The 21,020-nt window shown below is 41.5% G+C and overlaps 1 protein-coding gene across 5 annotated transcripts in view; it reads right to left on the bottom strand.

Annotated features, from left to right (window-relative positions):
- arb2a (ARB2 cotranscriptional regulator A) overlaps positions 1-21,020 on the bottom strand; it is a 529,674-nt gene that overhangs the window by 297,352 nt on the left and 211,302 nt on the right. For all 5 annotated transcript variants that reach the window (XM_080189122.1, XM_080189121.1, XM_080189123.1 and 2 more), the window contains exon 7: positions 2,118-2,336. In XM_080189122.1, coding sequence (XP_080045248.1) covers positions 2,118-2,336 — 219 coding nt within the window. The remainder of the gene's footprint in view (positions 1-2,117; positions 2,337-21,020) is intronic.

Below are 21,020 nucleotides of genomic sequence, written 5' to 3'. Positions count from 1 at the left end.
CAGATCGGTTTTGGATAAGTTGCTGGCTTGAGATTTCCTCCCTGTGCATTTTCTCTGAGCCCCTGATTTTGAAAGAGGCCACACTTTTTTTTATTTAATTGTGTCAAATGCAGCAATCTGAGGCAAGTTTCTAGCAGAATTCAAAGTCAAAGTCAAAACTCCTAAGTGAAACCTTCAGACTAACCTTGTAGTGCTTCCTTTGGACACTATGAAGGCACACTCCAACCTCCAAGCTCTCCAAAAAAATTTGCTTTGGTTAGTGAGTGTCAGTTATTCTTGCTACATGGCCATCCCAACTCAGTTATGATTGACTTAATATGGTGTGGATGCATCACATGCCTACTCTGGTGAGCAATTCAGTGTTTTGTATTTTATCCTGCCATCTGATGTTCAAAAGTTCCTCAAGGCTATCAGGTGATAGTGGTTGAGCTTCTTGGCATGATCCTGATAAACAGACCAAGTCTTGCATGTGTTCTTTAAGTTTTCAGTTTGATAGGCGATTTGCTCCTGTTCATTCCTGACTGCTGTACATTGACAAAGGCTACACTTGCTTTGGCAATGTTTGCATATGTCTCATGGCCAGTATAGATGGCCAACATAATTCAACCTAATTGGATGCTTCTCACACCAACGTACCTGCCAACTGAGCTGCTCAGTCAACAAGCTTTGTAATATTACCCGAGTTGAAAGCGTTGCAGATAATCCCTAGCAAATTCCGCTTCATGCAAGACTTGTAGGGAATCACTGCATAAATATAACGAAGCCCAGTACTGCCTGATGGATCCACTCTACAAGGCAATAATACCAAGAGATCCAACAGCATCCAAAGAGACGTTATGAAAGCCAGTGCCTAATGTAATTGAGGCATCAAAGGCCCAACTTGGCACCATTCTTAAAGTAGAGCCACTTTGGAAATTATGAAAGGATAAGCTGTTTTAAACATTCTAAATTGTAGTGTTTCATTCTATTTTTATGACTCTAAACTTTAATTTTGTTGCAGCATTCAATTAATACATTGAATTCAATGAAATTTTCCTTTTAAAAACAAAGAAACACAGAAAATAGAACAGGTGCTGTTTTAAAAATGTGGACACAAAATTAAAACAGTGAACAATTATCATGCCTCACAATTACTTTTACCAAATAAAAAGCTTTTTCCTATTCCTAGGTACCCAGTCTTTCACTGAGCATGGTAATTTTGATTTCCAAGATCATGTTATGAAATATAGGAAATAACTGAATTGATATGTTGAACATGTTTTAATGTAAGTAGCATATATAGCAAGTTTAATATCAAGTTTTCAATCAACTTATAAGATTATGTAGAAAATTTCATAGATGCAATGTGAACTCTAGGTTCCAATAAACACCTTTTGGTATTACATCAACCTAGAAGCAATGTATAATGCATAGTATAGATGCTAGGCACCAGCTAATGTCAAAGTCTGAATAATATTGTCTCTGCCCCCTGCAGAAATGGAGAACTGTGGGCAGCACTGTTATAACGATCTCATGTTGTTAGCATTACAAAGTGTAAGGGTGCACTGAATAAGTGATAGGGTAGAGCAAGGAATAGCATTTGCTCATTATATCACACTACTACTATTCAACCATAAATATTTATTGAGATATTAATAATTTTCCCTTTGTTGCGCTGTAGTTTCACTACTGAACTTCTTTTAGAATTGCTGCACAACAGGTTTCGTGGCTTGTGCAAAACCATGCCTATGCAAGTGAGCGACATGATGTAATTTCTTACTAAATGGATAACTTGCAATTGCAATGTAAATCTATTGTACAAACAACATTTATTTTTCTGTATATGTTCAGAAAGACAATCCTCCAAAGGTGAGTCAGCTTATTACATGCAGAATTTCAGAACCAACGTGATTTCAATAAAATAAATTTTAATTATCTATAAAAATACTCATATGTAATATATTTTCAAGAGTTTATGTTAAAATCTAGACTAAAAGGGAGAAATTGAATATTGAGACAATGACTCATTAAGTTGATAATTGTTACTGAGCTTTATAAATGCACATAAACAAGAGTTAACTGGTCAACATTACCAGATTGCTACAATTTACTATTACTGAAAAGTACCAAATACTAACCCGAATTGGAATGTGTTTGGTCTCTTTTTCTTTTTGAGGATTTCGGTACTTCTCATAAAAGTCACGCCGTTTGTTTGTTTCTTTCTGACAGTCATCTTTCTTCTCTTTCTTTTCAGCTGGCTCGTCTGTGTCATTTGCTGGTGGTTGCTCTTGTTTCTTTGATTTCTCCACTTCTACGTAGTTTTCATTGGTGTTTAGAACAATCACCCCATAACCCTCCTGTTTTAAAATGACATAAGGAAGAACAAGGTCACATTTTACAGAATTCAACTCAGTCAGGGTTTTTAATCCTCTAGCCATCAGAAAAATTGAAATAATCGGTGTATATGCTGTTAACATTTTTAGTTTTTACAAAAATATTTAATCTTTAACTATATTGTTCTTTCAATTACAGGACATTAATTTATAAAACCATATCAGGTCCTCAGGAAATCACAAAGTGCTTTATAATTAATGGAAAACTTTTTGATCTATCATCACTGCTGTCACTTTTAATATAATGTCTTATTCAGGAAAATAAAAGTAATTTCTACAAATATGGCAGACAATTTGCACTCAGCAAGGTCTCACACAGAGCAAATGAACCAGAAGTAACCAGATCATCTATTTTTGATGATGTAGGTTGAAATATTGGTCAAGGCATCAAGAAAATGTTTTAATAAAGCCATTGAATTTTTAACATCCAGTGAAGCAAGCAAACTGGGCCGCTGTTTAACATCTCATCTCTTAGTACTTGCTATCCTGTTTAAATAGTCTTTACATCGAAAGTGAATTCATATAAACAGAAAAGCTGGAAACAAAATACATTTAATTAACCCATTATAAAAAAAGATACACTTCTGAACATGTTATATCACCTTTACGTTCAACTAAATTACACATTTCATTTAATTGTTTTGGTATAAATCTGGTTTTGATGAGAAATCCAAAATTTAAAGTCGATGGAAAGAAAAATCAGGTAGTGTGTGGCTAATCGATACTCTGCTTTATGCCCCTAGTAAAGTTGGAAGTTACATTCAATACTTCAGTAGTACAATAATCAAATTAACAAAGCAATATCAACGATTTAAGTTTCTCAATACAACAATAGCAGTCGCAATAGAAATGCAATCACTGACATGCAGGATCTTAGTTAACAGGTCAATTTTTAATTTTAACAGTGGATGACCTAAAAATGTTTAGACTTGGTCAAACTAGGAATGCCTTTTCCATTCAAAGCATTGGGAAAAATACCTTCGGTGCAGCTGCCACTTACATAAAGTCATGCGTCACAGCCTTTTGGCCTAGAGGTAGTATTGGACATCCAACTAAATGACCAACAACAGCAAAGACAATACATCAATTTCAAATTTTGCGATGGTAAAGCAAGCTGTAGGCATTGCACTGCAAAGTGGATTGGGGCAACATTTCAAGTGCTCTATCAACCTGAAGGGCAAGTGTACTTTGGAAGATTTGTGGTGTAAAATGTCACACAAGAAAATCATTTTAATAATTGTTTTTGGTAATGAAAAATGTATTTTTATTGTAACTTAACCCTGCAACCAGGATTCTTTAAGTCTGTCAAAGTGGAAGTTTTTGATGTTCTGAAAGCGCATTATGTATTAAGTGAGACTCTGTGGTCACATATATTTATCCAGTCCTGCTTTACAATATTCAGCTGAAAGTAAGTTTCCCAGATTTTACACAGTAGCAAATATGCAATCTGTAACAGCTGCAAAAGGTCACTTACTAGAATGAAATAAAGAATCTCATGAACAACTATTTCTAAGATACAACTGCCTCAACATTTATCGTACAATTTTCATTATACACGATATAGTTAATTAACAAAGTGCAATTTTATCTGTATTACTAATTGAAGTACTATAAACTGCAAACAATGATTTTAATGCTATAGCAGAAATCCCAAGCAGATAATTCAAAACTGTGTCCTCTGTCAATAAATCATGAGATGTACAGTTCTTCTTATGGTAGTAACTATGAAATTTACGAGTTAGGCTTCATCTTTGAAAGTTCTCTTTACACCTGCATAGACAGTGAAGTGGTTTGAGAAAAAAAAGTTAGCAAGATTTATTTCTTCTGTATCCAATTGGCTAACAAACTTTCTTTGCAAGATGACTCTGCACTCACTCAGGGTCTATTCTAACTTTTCATAATCTCGCAAGATGTCTTTCAGAATTCTGCTATACCTGCCCCTCCCACCAGAGCAGAGAAAAAAGACTAAGTTGCAGTCTAGTGAACAGTCTCAAATGGCAGCTTTCAGTCCACTGCTCTTTGTATAAGCAAATGGTCAGAAAGGTCACGACAGGCCATGAAGAAAATTATCTTTATACAAAGTGTTCTGCCATGGGTAAGTGCTCTTTTGTCAGCATGTCTCACATCCACCCACCCTGTGAGTGAATCTGAGTAGTTTTAATGTTATGTTCTGGAATGTAGCTAGCACATTCTATCATCCCTACACAACTGAAACACACAAGGATAATTTAACAGTGAATCTAATTCTAAATATCTACATTCATCTATCACAATTTTTTAATTGACTTACGAAATATCCATTGGCCTGCATAATTCAAATGCACGTTTGGACAATAACCATATTACATCCATATGGCTATTAAAGTGACTTAGATGTTATTAGCAACATTACTTAAACTTAAATTTGGCATTTAAAAATCTATCTGGCAATCATGTAATCATCTGTTACAGGATGAATGCTGTTGCAGCTTCATGAAGTAACAAAGTTCTGCAACAGTTGTATCTCACCTACTAAGAGCAGGGCCGGGGCGGGCGGGCGGGCGGGAGGGTGGGGTGTGTGGTGGTGGTGGTGGCGCGGAAAGAGTGGGAAGGGTGGAGTGGTTCCAAGAAAAGTAATTTTATCCCATATAGAGGTCTCCTATTGGTAAACATAAAGGGCTAAAATTTTGATTGTTTTGCGCCACTTCTAAATGGTATTATATAGATTGTCAATTCCCCAGGGCAAATAGTACTGTGGGCCATTAGCTGCAGAACCAGGTTAAAGTCCAACAGGTTTGTTTGGTAGCAAAAGCCACTAGCTTTCAGAGTGCTGCTCCTTCGTCAGGTAAGTGGGAGTTCCCAATAGGATTACTTTTAATTCTCTTGGGATGGCAGTGAGGACTTCAAGGTCAGAATAGAACTTTTTCTGAACTTCTTCATTGGAGTTAAAGGTCAGGGTATAAAACGGTATGAAAAAACAACGTTCAGTGGGGTCGCTTGAGTGTTACAAGGTAGCTAGGAATGAGTTAAAGAAAGGGCTTAGGAGAGCTAGAAAGGGGCATGAGAAGTCCTTAGCGGGTTGGAGAAAAGAAAACCCCAAGGATTTTTACTCTTATGTGAGAAATAAAAGAATGACCAGGGTGAGGTTAGGGCCAGTCAAGGATAGTAGTGGGAACTTCTGCATGGAGTCAGAAGAGATAGGTGAGGTGTTGAATGAATACTTTTCTTCAGTGTTCACTAAGGAGAGGGGCCACGATCTTGAGGATGAGTGCATGATACAGGCTGATAGGATGGACGAGGTAGATGTTCTGAGGGAAGATGTATTAGCAATTCTGAAAAACCTGAGGGTGGATAAGTCCCCTGGGCCAGATGGAATACATCCTAGGATACTTTGGGAGGCAAGGGATGATATTGCGGAGCCTTTAGCTTTGATCTTTGGGTCCTCACTGTCCATGGGGATAGTACCAGAGGACTGGAGAGTGGCAAATGTTGTTCCTCTTTTCAAGAAAGGAAACAGGAATGATCTGGTAATTATAGGTCAGTTAGTCTTACTTCGGTGGTTGGTAAGTTAATGGAAAAGGTCCTGAGAGATAGAATTTATGACCATTTGGAAAGATTCAGTTTAATCCGGGATAGTCAGCATGGCTTCGTGAGGGGTAAGTCCTGCCTCACAAATTTGATTGAATTCTTTGAGGAGTTAACTAAGTGTGTGGAAAAAGGTAGAGCAGTTGATGTTGTATACATGGATTTTAGTAAGGTGTTTAATAAGGTTCCCCATGGTAGGCTCATGAAGAGGTAAGGAGGTGTGGGATAGAAGGAAATTTGGCCGATTAGATAAGTAACTGGCTGTATCATAGAAGACAGAGGGCGGTGGTGGAAGGAGAATTTTCAGACTGGAGGCCAGTTACCTGAGGTGTACCACAGGGATCAGTGCTAGGACCTCTGCTCTTTGTGAATTTTATCAATGACTTGGAAGAGGGGGCTGAAGGATGGGTTAGTAAATTTGCTGATGACACCAAGATTGGTGGAGTAGTGGATGAGGTGGAGGGTTCTTGCAGGCTGCAAAGAGACATTGATAGGTTGCAGAGCTGGGCCGAAAAGTGGCAGATGGAGGTTAACTCTGATAAGTATGAGGTGATTCATTTTGGTAGGACAAACTTGAATGTGGATTACAGGGTCAACGGCAGGGTTCTAAGGAATGTGGAGGAGGAACAGAGAGATCTTGGGGTTCATATCCACAGATCTCTGAAGGTTGCCACTCAAGTGGATAGAGCCATGAAGAAGGCTTATAGTGTGTTAGCGTTTATTAACGGGGGGTTTGAGTTTAAGAGCTGTAGGGTTATGCTGCAACTGTACCAGATGTTGGTGAGACCACATTTGGAATACTGTGTTCAGTTCTGGTCACCTCACTATAAGGAGAATGTGGAAACATTGGAGAGAGTGCAGAGGAGATTTATCAGGATGCTGCCTGGTTTGGAGGGTAGGTCTTATGAGGAAAGGTTGAGGGAGCTGGGGCTTTTCTCTTTGGAGCGGCGGAGGATGAGAGGCGACTTAGTAGAGGTTTATAAGATGATGAGAGGGATTGATAGAGTGGACGTGCAGAGACTATTTCCTCAGGTGGATGTACCTGTTACTAGGGGACATAAATATAACGTTCATGGTGGGAGATATAGGAGGGATGTCCAAGGTAGTTTCTTCACCCAGAGACTGACTGGGGTATGGAATAGACTGCCTGATGTGATAGTAGAGTCGGACACTTTAGGAACTTTCAGGCAGTTATTGTATAGGCATATGGAGTACACAAGAATTATAGGGAGTGGGATAGCTTGATCTTGGGATTAGACATAGCTCGGCACAACATTGAGGGTGAAGGGCCTGTACCGTGCTGTAATATTCTATGTACGTATAAGCATGATAGGACTGAATTCCCAATTACCTGACAAAGGAGCAGCACTCCTAAAGCTAGTGGCTTTTGCTACCAATTAAATCTGTTGGACTTCAACCTGGTGTTGTGAGACTTCTTACAGTGTTTACCCCAGTCCAATGTCGGCATCACCACATCATGGCTATTAGCTGCACAGCTCGCATGAGTTTCTTCAATAAGCAAACCCAAAGAAACTTAACAGATATCGCACGTGGTATTATCTGCCCCAAGGAGTTGTAGTCCATGGAGCACCACTGTGGACAAATTCTTAGCCTGAAGTACCTAAAGGATTTTTATGTAGAAAGTAGAATAATAAAATGATGGAGACAGTGAAAAATATTCTAAGACAAAAATAAAGTCAGGCACAAGCTTCACCAGGGTCTATGTGCCAAGTACTGTGGCAATGGGGAATCGTCAGCATGGCTGCAAACTTGGGAGTCCCTAAGTCCCGGGCCAAGAGTTGGCACACAGGGGACATGCATGACAGTCACTGGGGACCTCTTTTAGGACAGAGGTATCTTTTGGGCAGCAGCATCTGCAATCAGTCATCTTCAGGATACCTTCTGCTCACCCAAAATGGGGTTGGGGCTGGAACAGGTGCCCTAAAATAAGGCTGTCCCCTTGTTCCTGGCTGGGGAACCACATCCTGCAGGATCATCATTGCCGCAATCAAAGAAAAACACTTTACATTTTACAACTTGGAATGTTAGAATATTCATGGAGAATCTCAAGAGTGATTGGCCAAAAGGAAGAACTATAATCTATGAAATGGGCTATCAAGAAAGACTCCAAATTGACACAGTCACCCTCAGTGAAACCTGCCTTCCCAGGGAGGTTCAACTGAAGGAATGAGAAGGGGAAACATTTTCTACTGGAACAGAAAGGAAAGCTGTCAACAATCCTTGACCAAGGAGTTGGTTTTGCATTCCAGAATGGGATGTGGGATGCACTCCCAAAACTCCCCAATTAATGATGACACTTCACCCACAGCTCAGTCATAACATACTTACACCTTTAACTCCAATGAAGAAGTTCAGAAAAAGTTCTATTCTGACCTTGAAGAAGTCCTCATTGCCATCCCAAGAGAAGAAAAGGTAATCCTACTGGGAGGCTTTAATGCCAGAATTGGCTGTGACGCTGATGTCTGGAGAGGAACTATTGAGAAAAAAAACGGATGGGAAGTGTAAATGCAGGAGGAAATAACCAGTCATGGGTGAAAGGTTTAATAATAAACCTTTCTGTAGACAAGAATAAAACTTAAATAATGTTCTCTGTACATGATTACAACAGTGTATATAGTGGAAATCTGTGAATTAGTGTGAAAGGAGAGTGCTTTAATAGATGAGTACTGTATTACTTTGGTTAAAATGGATGGAGCTTTATTAATGGTGTGTAATCTTTTCCATAGTTGCTTCTTCTCTGTTTCTTGCACTAGGTTTATTACAGCATTTCCAGTGCATAAATTAATACAGCATAACTCTAGTGAGCCAACAGGAATAAGTACAATTACAAAACATTCTCTTTCCCCTTAAATTGAACATCCCCAAATGAATTCAAAATAAGTTCAATGTGAACAATTGTCAGCCAGCCAGTCACTCTTAATAAGTCAGATGGTTTGGGTGTCATTGCTGTCAGAATAGTTGACGGCAAACCACTGGCGTCTTCTTCTTCACAGTAATGGGAACTTTCGGTGTCTTTGTCTTTGCACTGACTTCATCAGTGGTTGGTTTAATCCCTGTTGATGTAGGAACTAGAGATTGTCTCTGCATCTGAACAGAAGGAGAGATGTTGCTTTCCTCAATGGTGACTGGTAGTTTCGAGTCGTAGGAAGTTTCAAGTCAGGACTTTGTAAGTCTGATCCTGAAATTTTAACAGGCTCCAGACTTGACAGATCTGTTCTTCCAGCTGATCTGCATGTCTGCTCAGATAATGTCATCTCTGGTCTGGACATTATAAGACACAGGTCCACTCTATACAAGGACTGTGCAGAAATCCATTTCTCCCCTGTGGAGTAGCTCCAAGCCAAGCCTCCTTGTCCTATGTGGGAAATTCTAATATTTCACCTTATCTTCCTGCCGTTCCATTTGTACTTGTTTGTTGCTGTTGCACAATCTCCTTAGTTTTTGGAGGTTTCAATAGATTGAATATGGAACACAGCTGCATCGTTATCATGAGTAAGGCAGAAGAGGTATTGCTCGTGGAGTGTGTAATTTCCAGTAGGCCAGTAGGAATTTGTTAAGACACTTGATAAGTGAACCTTATTCTTTGGTTGCTTTCAAGATATGTTTCAGGATTTGAACAAAAGGTTCTGCTAGTCCATCAGTAGTAGGGTGATATGGTGTAGATTTAATGTGTTGAATACCATTTTCTTGTCGGAAGTTCTCAAATTCCTGCAAGACAAATGAAGGTTCATTGTCACTTACCAGCTGTTCAGAAAATCCAAAGCAACTAAATACTTCTCCAAGCTTCTCAATAGACCTCTCAGATGAGTAGATGTCATCACAGCAACCTCTGGCCATTTGCTGTGGGCATGAACCATTACTAAGAACAAATGTCCTTTGAATTATCCTGCAAAATCTCTGTGCACCTGTTGCCAAGCCTCTGCAGGCCACTCCCACAGATGCAGCGATGCTAACAGTTGCAGGTTTCTTTTCTTCACATAAGAATCACATGTTCTAGCTTTCTTCTCGATTTCCACATCCAATCCAGGTCACCAGAAATAACTTTTTGCTATGACCTTCATGTGTACAACTCAGCAATGACTCTCTAACACCCACTTCCTCAGTGGTGGCAGAATGATCATTTTTGAGCCTCCATAGAAGACATCCTGACTGTATTGACAGTTCCAATGTCTTGGAGTAGTAGGATTTCAAAGTAGGTGTTAGGTCTTAAGTCTTTCATCATAAAACCAAATCTATCATACCTGAGAGTACTAGATCATTTACCAATAAGTGACAGGTGTGTTGTCTACTTGTTCAAGGTAGATGATATTTCCTTACAAGCAGTCTGACGAACTGTCTGGCAGTGGCAATCTTGAAAGTCCATCCACATTACAATGTAGACTTGACTGTTGGTATCTAATGTTGTAAGTATGTGCAGACAAAAGCAATGCCCATATTTGCACTCTACTTGCTGCAAACGACAGAATTCCCATGTGTGGTCCAAAAATGGCATTGAGTAGATGATGCTCTGTCAACAATATAAACCAGAATCCATACAGAAACTAATTAAATTTTTTAATCCCAGAAATGATCCTAATGCTTGCCGTTCAACCTGGGCATAGTTACTTCTAACTTTTCTCAAGCAAAAGCAAAGAGTCTTTCTTCACCTGATGGCATGATGTGGGAGACCACCGCTCCTACATCATAAGGAGATTCATCACAAACTAACTGTACAGGTAAAGTAGGATCAAAGTGCGTGAGAGCTTCAGACTTCAGTAATGCTTCTTTGGCTTGCGTGAAGGCATTATTGCCTTAATCCAACCACATCTGTAACTTGCTTTGGCGCAAGCAGTTACGTAAAAGTTTCAGAATTGATGCCAAGTTTGGGACAAATCTTCCATAATAGTTCAACAATCACAGGAAGGAACATAACTGGTTAAAATTCTGAGATGCAGACGCCTCTAATAGTCTTAACCTCAGAAGGAGATTTGTGAAGGCCTGTGGCATCAACTACATGTCCCAAGTATTCAACAGAGGATTGGAAGAACTCATACTTGTTCTTGCAGGCTCTCAGGCCATAGTCTTCCAATCTCTGGACAGTGACATTCAAGTTTTGAGGGTGTCCCTCTTCGTCTCTACCAGTAACTAGGATATCATCCAGACAGCAATGGACTTTGCGCGGTCCACTCAGGATCTGATCCACTTCCCTTTGAAACAATGCAGGACCAGACGTGATATCAATGGTACGAGCAATACAGTGGCTCAGTGGTAAGCATTGCTGTCTCACAGCGCCAGGGACCTGGGTTTGATTCCCAGCTTAGGTCACTGTCTGTGTGGAGCCTGCTTGTTCTGCCGTGCTTGCATGGGTTTCCTCCGGGTGCTCTGGTTTCCTCCCACAGTCCAAAGATGTGCGAGTTAGGTTGATTGGCCATGCTAAGTTGCCATTTAGTGTCAGGAGGATTAGCAGGGTAAATATGTGTGGCTAAGGGGATAAGAACTGGGTAAGATTGTGGTCAGTGTGGACTCGATGGGCCAAATGGCCTCCTTCTGCACTGTAGGGGTTCTATGAAATGTTAATCTTCAGTACAAGAACAAGCCTTTGAGTGTCACAATTGTCAGAAGCTCCTGTGACTTCTTATCCACATTCATCTGCAAGTAAGTCTGCCTCAAGTCAATTCTGGCCTCCTGCTAACAGGTCTTTAATTGAGGTAATGCTTACTGGCCAGCACATAATGCTGGATTTATGGTGACTTTGAAGTCTCCACAAATCCTTACAGATCCATCTTTCTTGATGACTGGAACAATAGGTGTGACCTATTCACTGCTGCTGACAAGTTCCTGAACTCCAGTTTTAACCAGTTGTTCCAAGTCAGCCACCACCTTCAGCCTAATGGCATATGGTACAAGCCTTCAAGCATTTTGCTTGGGTTTGACTGTATTGTTTTTCATGCTCCCTAATTCTCTACTGAAAATAACAATACGTTACTTTAAAATTTTTGTGAGGCCTGATTCCCCATTGGTGATCATATTGATGTCAGTCAATTCAGTCGAATCTTCTCCAGCCATGTATGACCCATCAGTGCTGATAGTTGCCTTTACTACATGTAGAGGCAAATCTGCTGTTGCCCATTGAATTGCACAGCCACTTCAATGCGGCCCTTTTGTGGAACCGTTGTACATCCTCAACACTATCCTTGATGGCCCCAAGGGGAATGTGTTGGAGTTTCTCATTGTAGATAATCTCTGGCATCAGTGAGACTGCTGCCCCAGTGTCACCTTCCATCTCTACGGGCTGTCCCTCCAGCAGTGGAATGACACAATGTGTGTGTCTAGCACCAGCAATGGCTAACACATTTAGTGATAACTCCTCCTCTGAGAATTTCTTTGCTCTTTCCTGTTGTACAGCACAGACATTTCTCCTTTCGTTTTGTTTAAAAGTTGTCTTGGTTTGTTCTTAGAATCATACAGCGCAGAAGAGGCCCTTTGGCCCATCGAATCTGTACTGATACATTAGAAACACCTGAACTCCCACGAAATCCCATCTGCCAGCACTTGGCCCATTGCACTGAATGTTATGATATGCAAAATGTGCATCCAGATACTTTTTAAAGAACGTGAGGCAACCCACATCCACCACCCTCCCAGGCAATGCATTCCAGACCATCACCGCTTTCTGAATAAAACGATTTTCCTCACATCTCTTCTAAACTTCCTGCCCCTTATCTTGAACCTATGTCCCCTCATGACTGACCTTTCAACTACAGCACAATTGTCTCCCCTTCCTCTTGGTTTCTTTAATGGAATCTATAAGACCATAAGACATAGGAGAAGAATTAGGCCACTTGGCCCATCGAGTCTACTACACCATTCAATCATGGCTGATATTTTTCTCATCCCCATTCTCCTGCCTTTTCCCATAACCCCTGATCCCCTTATTGATCAAGAACCTGCCTATCTTTGTCTTAAAGACACTCAATGACCTGGCCTCCACAACTTTCTGTGGCAAAGAGTTCCACAGATTCACCACTCTCTGGCTGAAGAAATTCCTCCTCATTCTGTTTTAAAGGATCATCCCTTTAGCTTGAGGTAACCCTCTGGTTCTAGTTTTTCCTACGAATGGAAACATCCTCTCCACATCCATTCTATCTAGGCCTTGCAGTATCCTGTAAGTTTCAATAAGATCCCCCCTCACTCCAATGAGTACAGACCCAGAGACATCAACCATTCCTCATACGACAGGCTCTTCATTCCAGGAATTATTCTTGTGAACCTTCTCTGGAACTTTTCCAAGGCCAGCACATCCTTTCTTAGATACGGGACCCAAAACTGCTCACAATACTCCAAATGGGTTCTGACCAGAGCCTTGTACAGCCACAGAAGTACATCCCTACTCTTGTATTCTAGCCTCCTCAACAGGAATGCTAACATTGCATTTGCCTTCCTAACCTCTGACTGAACCTGTATGTTAACCTTAAGAGAATCTTGAACAATGACTCTCAAGTCCCTTCGTGTTTCTGATTTCCTAAGCATTTCTCCATTTAGAAAATAGTCTATGCCTCCATTTCTCCTTCCAAAGTGCATTACCACACACTTATCCACATTGTATTCCATCTGCCACTTCTTTGCCCATTCTCATAACTTGTCTCGGTCCCTCTACAGTCCCCCCGCTACCTCAATACTACCTGTCCCTTTACATATCTTTGTGTCATCTGCAAACTTAGCAACAGTGCCTTCAGTTCCTTCTTCCAAATCACTAATATATATTGTGAAAACTTAAAACGTTCTGCAATCACCGGAGGTATCGGTGAAAAATGTGCTTGCAAAATGTCCATAATTTGTGCATTTCAGTGTGAGTTTGTCAGCTTGCACTGAACTATGGAGACTAAAAGCTCTTCTCCCACCATGCTCAGGTAAATGGGCTTCATAATTTCTTCAGCTATTCTGTTTGCCTGCGTAAAATAGTAAAAACGCTCAATATAACCCATTTTCCATCAAAGGGTCCCTCCCACAATGCCAAACACTCCTGCCATTTTTTCATTTCAGCAGGTTTCCTGCATGTACCTGTTTTGTACCTGCATTTCCAGCAGCTAGCCTGAATTTCCTCCAAGGTATTTAATCAAACTTCAGCCTTGTTTATCATAGCCAGCTCTATAATTTGCTTGTAGAGTATCATTTGCTCACATCCACCTCGCCTGTAAGTCTCCGTAGCACTTGTAAAAGTTTTATTTTTTATTCCAACTTTTCCTCGGTTAATTTCTTTTCAGGTAGCTAGCAATTATACGTCTGTCGTCTTCATCACCAGTTTTTGTTGCGTATTGGAGAATTGACACATGGGACAGACTAACTCTCTGTTTCCTCTCTATTTCCAGCGCTAGGTCTGTTGCATAGTTTCCTTTCTAAATATCAATATAGCATACTTCCAGTGAATCAAAAGGAATAAATACGACTGCATAACAGGTTTGAGCATTGTCATCACCAGGACTAGTTCCACAAAACAATGCTGAAATATGTGACCTCTTCAAACAAAAGTGAGCAACTTTCATTGCCTAGCAGAACACAAGGTTACAAATCGGGAAGGCAGCATTCCAACAGATCAATGTTGACATCAAAAGGTAAAGGATATGTGATGGGAAAAGACAGCCCAAAAGATCTAAAAATATGCTGACCCTAATGACAACGTGAAGTTTTTTGAAATCACCATGCAGGGTATCTTTAAACCAAGGTCAAATGAACGAACTATCCTTCACTCACAGGATATTTCTCTGCTTAATGATCACAATGCCATCCATCAACGTCGTAAAGAACATTTTCAGCAACTCCCCAACCATGAATCCACAGTTGCAGCTGATAGTCTCCAGGATAACTTCTAGTACTCTGTGGTTGAATTTATAGAGAGATGCGACATTCAATCAAATAGATGAAGAACAATAAAGACTGCAGCCCCAATAGTATTCTACCTGATGTCTTCAAAGCTGGTGGGCTTATGTTCGTATCAAGATTCTATATACGCATCTTAAGTACTTGAGAGGGAAAAGAACTCTTCCCCGACTTTAGGAATGCGATGATTATCACTTTCTTCAGGAAGGGAGATAAATCATCCTTTGGTATTTCCTGCTTGTCCACAGCATGGAAAATCCTGACATGCATACATCTGAATCGCCTATTTCCTATGGTTGAGGGAATCTTCCTAGTGAGACATATGAGCTTTGCATCTTCGAGAGGAAACTTGTCGCACAATCCAAGGTAATTTTGAGAGTAATACCAGGAATTCTACTTTGTATTCATTGACCTGACCAAAGCATGTGATCCAGTAATTGTGAGGTTCTGGGGATTGTGCACCAAAGATTCGGACATCATCAAGCAATTGCTTTATGATGATATGACTGCTGGTCTGGGCTCAAGCAAGGCTATGTGATAATCACCATACTATTTACAATCTACCTGCCAGTGACCTCACCAAAGATGAACTGCCCTCTGGTGTCAGTGTTAACTACTATGTAGATGGAAAATTCTAACTTCAATTGTCTCAGTGTCAAAAATCAAACTGACGTCCATGGACATACACGATTTCCAGTTTGCTGATGAATGCAGTATCATTGCCCATTCAACACCAGATTTGAATGCAACTCTCTATCTCTTCAGTTCTGCATAGAAGAGACTCAGTCTGTCATTGACCAATGTTAAAATAAAACTCATATCAACCCACACTTGGTTAGCCAAATACTCCACCTCCCAGATATATTGAAGTAGAGACTCTAGAAATGTGTTGAGCACATCCCATACATTGGAATCTAATCTTTCTCAAAAGGCCATCATTGATGAGGAAATCAGCAGCGGATTAGCTGTGCCAGCTCAGACTTCGACAAACTATGGTAGTGAGTGTTTGACAACATAGACCTCTACAAGTATACAAAAGTCCTTGTGTATAGAGAAGCTGTCATCACCATGCTCTTGTACTTCAGTGAGACCTGGCCTGTGTATCAGCGATGCACAAGAGCAAACCCTCCATCATATCCTCCAGATACAACAGGAAGATTGTCAAACAAATGCTAGTGTCCTTTTTGAAGCTAGCTCGTAAGCATTCAGGCAAAACTCCTGCCAAACTAAAAGCAATGGATGGCCAAAATGTGTCTCCCCTATAACGTCCTGTTTGCTCAACTGTCAAGTGGCCAGTATTCCAGGGTTGGAAAAGAAAATACTTCAAAGACATTCAAGTACTCCTTAAAGAGCACCAGCATTGACATTAGTGGGAGGAACTTGCCACCAATCATTCAAAATGGAATCACACTGTCCAGGCAAATGCTGTGTCCAACGGCCTTATGATGCAACAGAGCAGTGGCAGAGAAAATAGGAAAAGGAAGCAAACCCTACAATTTGAATCTCATGATCTCACAGGTCGTTTTTTTCCATATAGCCAAAGATCTGTAGGTCAAGAATCTGCCTGTTCAGTCACGTGAAAAGCAATAGCAGAAACTTGAACAAAAAATTATACATGGTTTTAAGAATGTGAATGAGAAAGAGGCTTTTCATTCAATTTAAAAGCTTCAAATGGTTTAGTGGGTAAGCATTACTGAAGAAGGGAAAGAGTTAATGAATTTTATACCTGGAATTTGTGCAAGAGCATTGAAAACCTTATCTGTTTGTGCTGGCTTGTGTGCTAGCTAAACATAGCTAAACAACTGCAGATGCTGAAGTGCGATAATAGCTGGTTGAAAGGAAGAACAGTATTGAGATGTCTGCGACCACACAAGTTACATAAGAACATAAGAAATAGGAGCAGGAGTAGGCCATCTAGCCCTTCGAGCCTGCCCCGCCATTCAATAAGATCATGGCTGATCTGTCGTGGCTCAGTTCCACATTCCCGCCCTCTCCCCATAACCCTTAATCCCCTCTCTTATCAAAAACCCATCAACCCGCGTCTTAAAAATATTTAGCGAGGTAGCCTCCACCACTTCTACGGGCAGAGAATTCCAGAGATTCACCACCCTTTGAGTGAAGAAGTTCCTCCTCAACTCCTTCTAAACCGCCCCCCCTTTATCTTGAGGCTTTGCCCCCTAGTCCTACTGTCCTTTCTGAGCGGGAAAAAGACAGTAGGACTAGGGGGCACAGCCTCAAGATAAAGGGGAGGCGGTTTAGAACGGAGTTGAGGAGGAACTTCTTCACTCAAAGGGTGGTGAATCTCTGGAATTCTCTGCCCGTAGAAGTGGTGGAGGCTGCCTCGCTAAATATTTTTAAGAAGCGGGTTGATGGGTTTTTGATAAGAGAGGGGATTAAGGGTTATGGGGAGAGGGCGGGAAAGTGGAACTGAGCCACAACAGATCAGCCATGATCTTATTGAATGGCGGGGCAGGCTCGAAGGGCTAGATGGCCTACTCCTGCTCCTATTTCTTATGTTCTTATGTTCTTAAGAGTCTCTCCACCTCTATCCTATCCATCCCATTCATCATCTTATACGTCTCAATGAGATCTCCCCTCATTCTTCTAAACTCTAACGAGTACAAGCCTAATTTATTCAGCCTCTCCTCATAGTTACACAAAGGAAGAAACTGTCGAAACAGCCGGAAGAACTGCGATCGCGATTGGAACCGGGAACTACGATCGTGACTGGACCCGGGAACTGTGATCATGACTGGAGTCGGGAACTGCGGTAGTGACTGGGGCTGGGAACTATAATATATAAAAATCCACACTTACTTGTATTCGGGGAGAAGTCTGGCAGACCGCTTTAGGAACTGGTTTCTTCCAAAAGCTTTTGTAATAAAGCCACCGTACATTGACTCAGTAACAGTCTCAGAGGTATTATTTTACCGATAACAAATTGGCATCATGAACAGAATTCTGTTTGCAAACCCAGCTGAATGGCCATAACCGGGACAATGGACTAGAACACCGAGTCTAACAAAGTGGGTCAAACTACAGTGGGCAATCATCTATAATAAGAGAATGTGGAAGTGGAAGATGTCCGAACTGAATATATGCAGACAAGGAAGCATCCATCTCTAATACACAGTCTTAGACCGGTTGTTAAGAGTGGTAGCCCCCCCCCCCACGCGAAGGTCAGGAAATTGAAGTGGGTGTAGAGACTGGAGAAAGAGGTGCCTAGGCTGTGATGTTCAGACGTGAATGAGAGAGAAACTGTCTGAGTGATTGCCAGAGGGAAAAGACAAGCCAGCTTAATAGCATAAGTGGTGGTACAAAGGGATCTGATCAACCCTGACAGGTATCACCAGACTCTGATAAGAATGGGAGAGCGAGAAGGGAGAATAGAAGACTCTAGGTGATGAGTATAAACTTATCGATAATATGGCAGAATCACAAGGACAGTGGGGACCATCGGGGTCCCTGATAAACCAGTATATGACTGAAAGAGACAGACTCATTAAACAGATGACAAAAGGGGGATGGGACCCATCCCACCCTCTGGATCAACAGCATAGGTGGTTGCAGAAGGAAAAGAAAGACAACACCAAGAAAACTGGAGTTTCGTTGGTGCACCAACTAGCTGGACTGATTAAGCAGGTCTCTGTCTCTATTAAAAACAGGCCAATGTTAAGGAAAGAATCAACACATTAGAATCACATTTGAATTGGAAAAAAGTCAAACATTAGGGGACCATTCTTAGGGATCCCTGTCCCCGTATCCCAGAAGCAGAATAATAAAGCCCATGGCGCCGGTGGGAGATTTTGACCCCAACAAGGAGGCGGTTCATAACTTAGCCCCTGTAACTCGGGGAACTAATATAAATGCCCCCACTGCCCGATTTAAACCCTTCACCCCAGGGGAAAAACACAGGTATTATATTTATAGAACACAGAACATTACAGCGCAGTACAGGCTCTTCCGCCCTCAATGTTGCGCCGACCAGTGGAACCAATCTAATGACCCTCTAACCTAACCTATTCCAATGTTATCCATACGCCTATCCACTGACCATTTGAACGCCCTTAAAGTTGGCAAGTCCACAACTGCTGCAGGCAGGGCATTTCACGACCTTACTACCCTCTGAGTAAAGATCCTACCTCTGACATCCGTCCTATAATTACCACCCCTTAATTTAAAGCTATGTCCCCTTGTGTTAGCCATCACCATCCAAGGTAAAAAGCTCTCACTGTCCACCCTATCCAATCCTTTGATCATCTTGTATGCCTCAATCAGGTCACCTCGTAACCTTCTTCTCTCCAATGAAAATAACCTCAAGTCCCTCAGCCTTTCCTCATAAGACCTTCGCACCATACCAGGCAACATCCTGGTAAACCTCCTCTGCACCCTTTCCAATGCCTCCACATCTTTCATATAATGCGGCGACCAGAACTGTACGCAATACTCCAAGTGCGGCTGCACCAGAGTTTTGTACAGTTGTAACATGGCCTCACGGCTCTGAAATTCAATCCCTCTACCAATAAAAGCTAACACACCGTACGCCTTCTTAACAACCTTATCAACCTGGGTGCCAACTTTCAGGGAGCTATGCACATGTACCCCGAGATCTCTCTGCTCGTCAACACTACTAAGAGTCCTTCCATTAGCCCTATATTCTGTACTCCTGTTATTCTTACCAAAGTGAATCACCTCACACTTTTCCGTATTAAACTCCACCTGCCACCTCTTGGCCCAGCTCTGCAGCTTATCTATGTCCCTCTGCAAACTGTAACATCCATCCTCACTGTCTACAACTCCTCCAACTTTAGAACACTTAATATTCAAAGGGACCAAGGAAATGCCTGCCGACAGGAAAATGGCGATACAACAAATGCCAAGGCCAGTAACTGTCCGAGGGGTAAGGAAGGTTTTGGAATTGTTTAATTCCAGCCGCAACCTCATACCAGAATATGCCAAATTAGTTGAGCCAATCCAAAGGCTATTAAAAGGGGGGAAACCCCTCTAGAAGCTGTGGAGAACAGGAAGAGGCACATAGTAAACTAAAAGCAGGACTAATGTCGGCCCCAGGACTTGGGTTACCAGCCGCTAGTAAGGATTTTCATATCTATTATAACAATGAAGGAGGGTTCTATTCGGCAGTAGTAACCCAAACCCGTGGGGACAAACAGCAGCAGGCGGGATATTAATCTACAGCTGAGGGTATATAGCGGCAAAGGTCTGCGAGCCCACTGTAATGACAGGAAATATAGTTTTGCACATCAAACATAGCTTGGTGGAAATGTTAAATACAGGAAAACTACGATCTGTCTCAAATATGAGAAGGGCGAAGTGGGAGGCAGTACTTTTTGCCCCCACTAAGTTAATCACCATCGTATGAGACATGAGAGAGAACCCCGCCGAAGGAATGTAAGGTGAAGGGAAATCACACACATGCAGAAACGTAGATGAGGAGATAGAGTAAAATAGAATAAAGGATGGGCCCTTGTAGGCACCAGAGGAGGCCCTGTTTGTGGATGGGTCATGGGAGTATATAGATGGGTCACCGCAAACGGGATGGACGGTGGTAAACGCAGATTTACAAATGGTCTGAGCAGGAAGGATAGAGGGAGGAATGTCAGCACAAGTGGCCTTAACCCAGGCAGCGGGGAGAAGGGTCAACATTTACACTCCCAGGGAGGAATGTGCGCTATAATTGGATTTGAATGCTGCATGTATATCCCAGATGATTCGAAAAATGCAACTTGTTTGGCTGATCATATCGAACAAGTAGCGAAGATAATACAAGATGAAGGGAGCCAATATCATAATTATAACCCTCCGGGATAGCTGGGGCAATGGGTCGGGTCGTAGGGATCATACCTAATGCATGGGTTCATTGTATTAATTGTCATTGTTATTGCTTGTTGTGTTTGTATTTGTGTTTAATTTCCCAAACATCGATTGAAATATCCCTAGGGTAAGGGGTTTAAATGGGGAGGAATTTGTTAGGTGCGTTCAGGAGGATTTCCTGACACACCTGGAGGAAAGGCTGTACTCGATCTGGTAATGGGTAAGGAACCTGGACAAGTGTCGGATCTCTCAGTGGGAGAGCATCTTGGGGATAGCGATCATAGCTCTATCTCCTTTACAATAGAATTGGAAAGAGAGAGGATCAAGCAAGCTAGGAAAGTGTTTATCCGGAGCAAGGGGAAATATGAAGCCATC

This window comes from Carcharhinus amblyrhynchos, chromosome 5 (genome assembly GCF_965287045.1).
Source record: "Carcharhinus amblyrhynchos chromosome 5, sCarAmb.v2.hapA, whole genome shotgun sequence".
In the NCBI taxonomy this organism is placed as follows: domain Eukaryota; kingdom Metazoa; phylum Chordata; class Chondrichthyes; order Carcharhiniformes; family Carcharhinidae; genus Carcharhinus; species Carcharhinus amblyrhynchos.
This window is presented reverse-complemented; position numbering and strand designations above follow the sequence as displayed.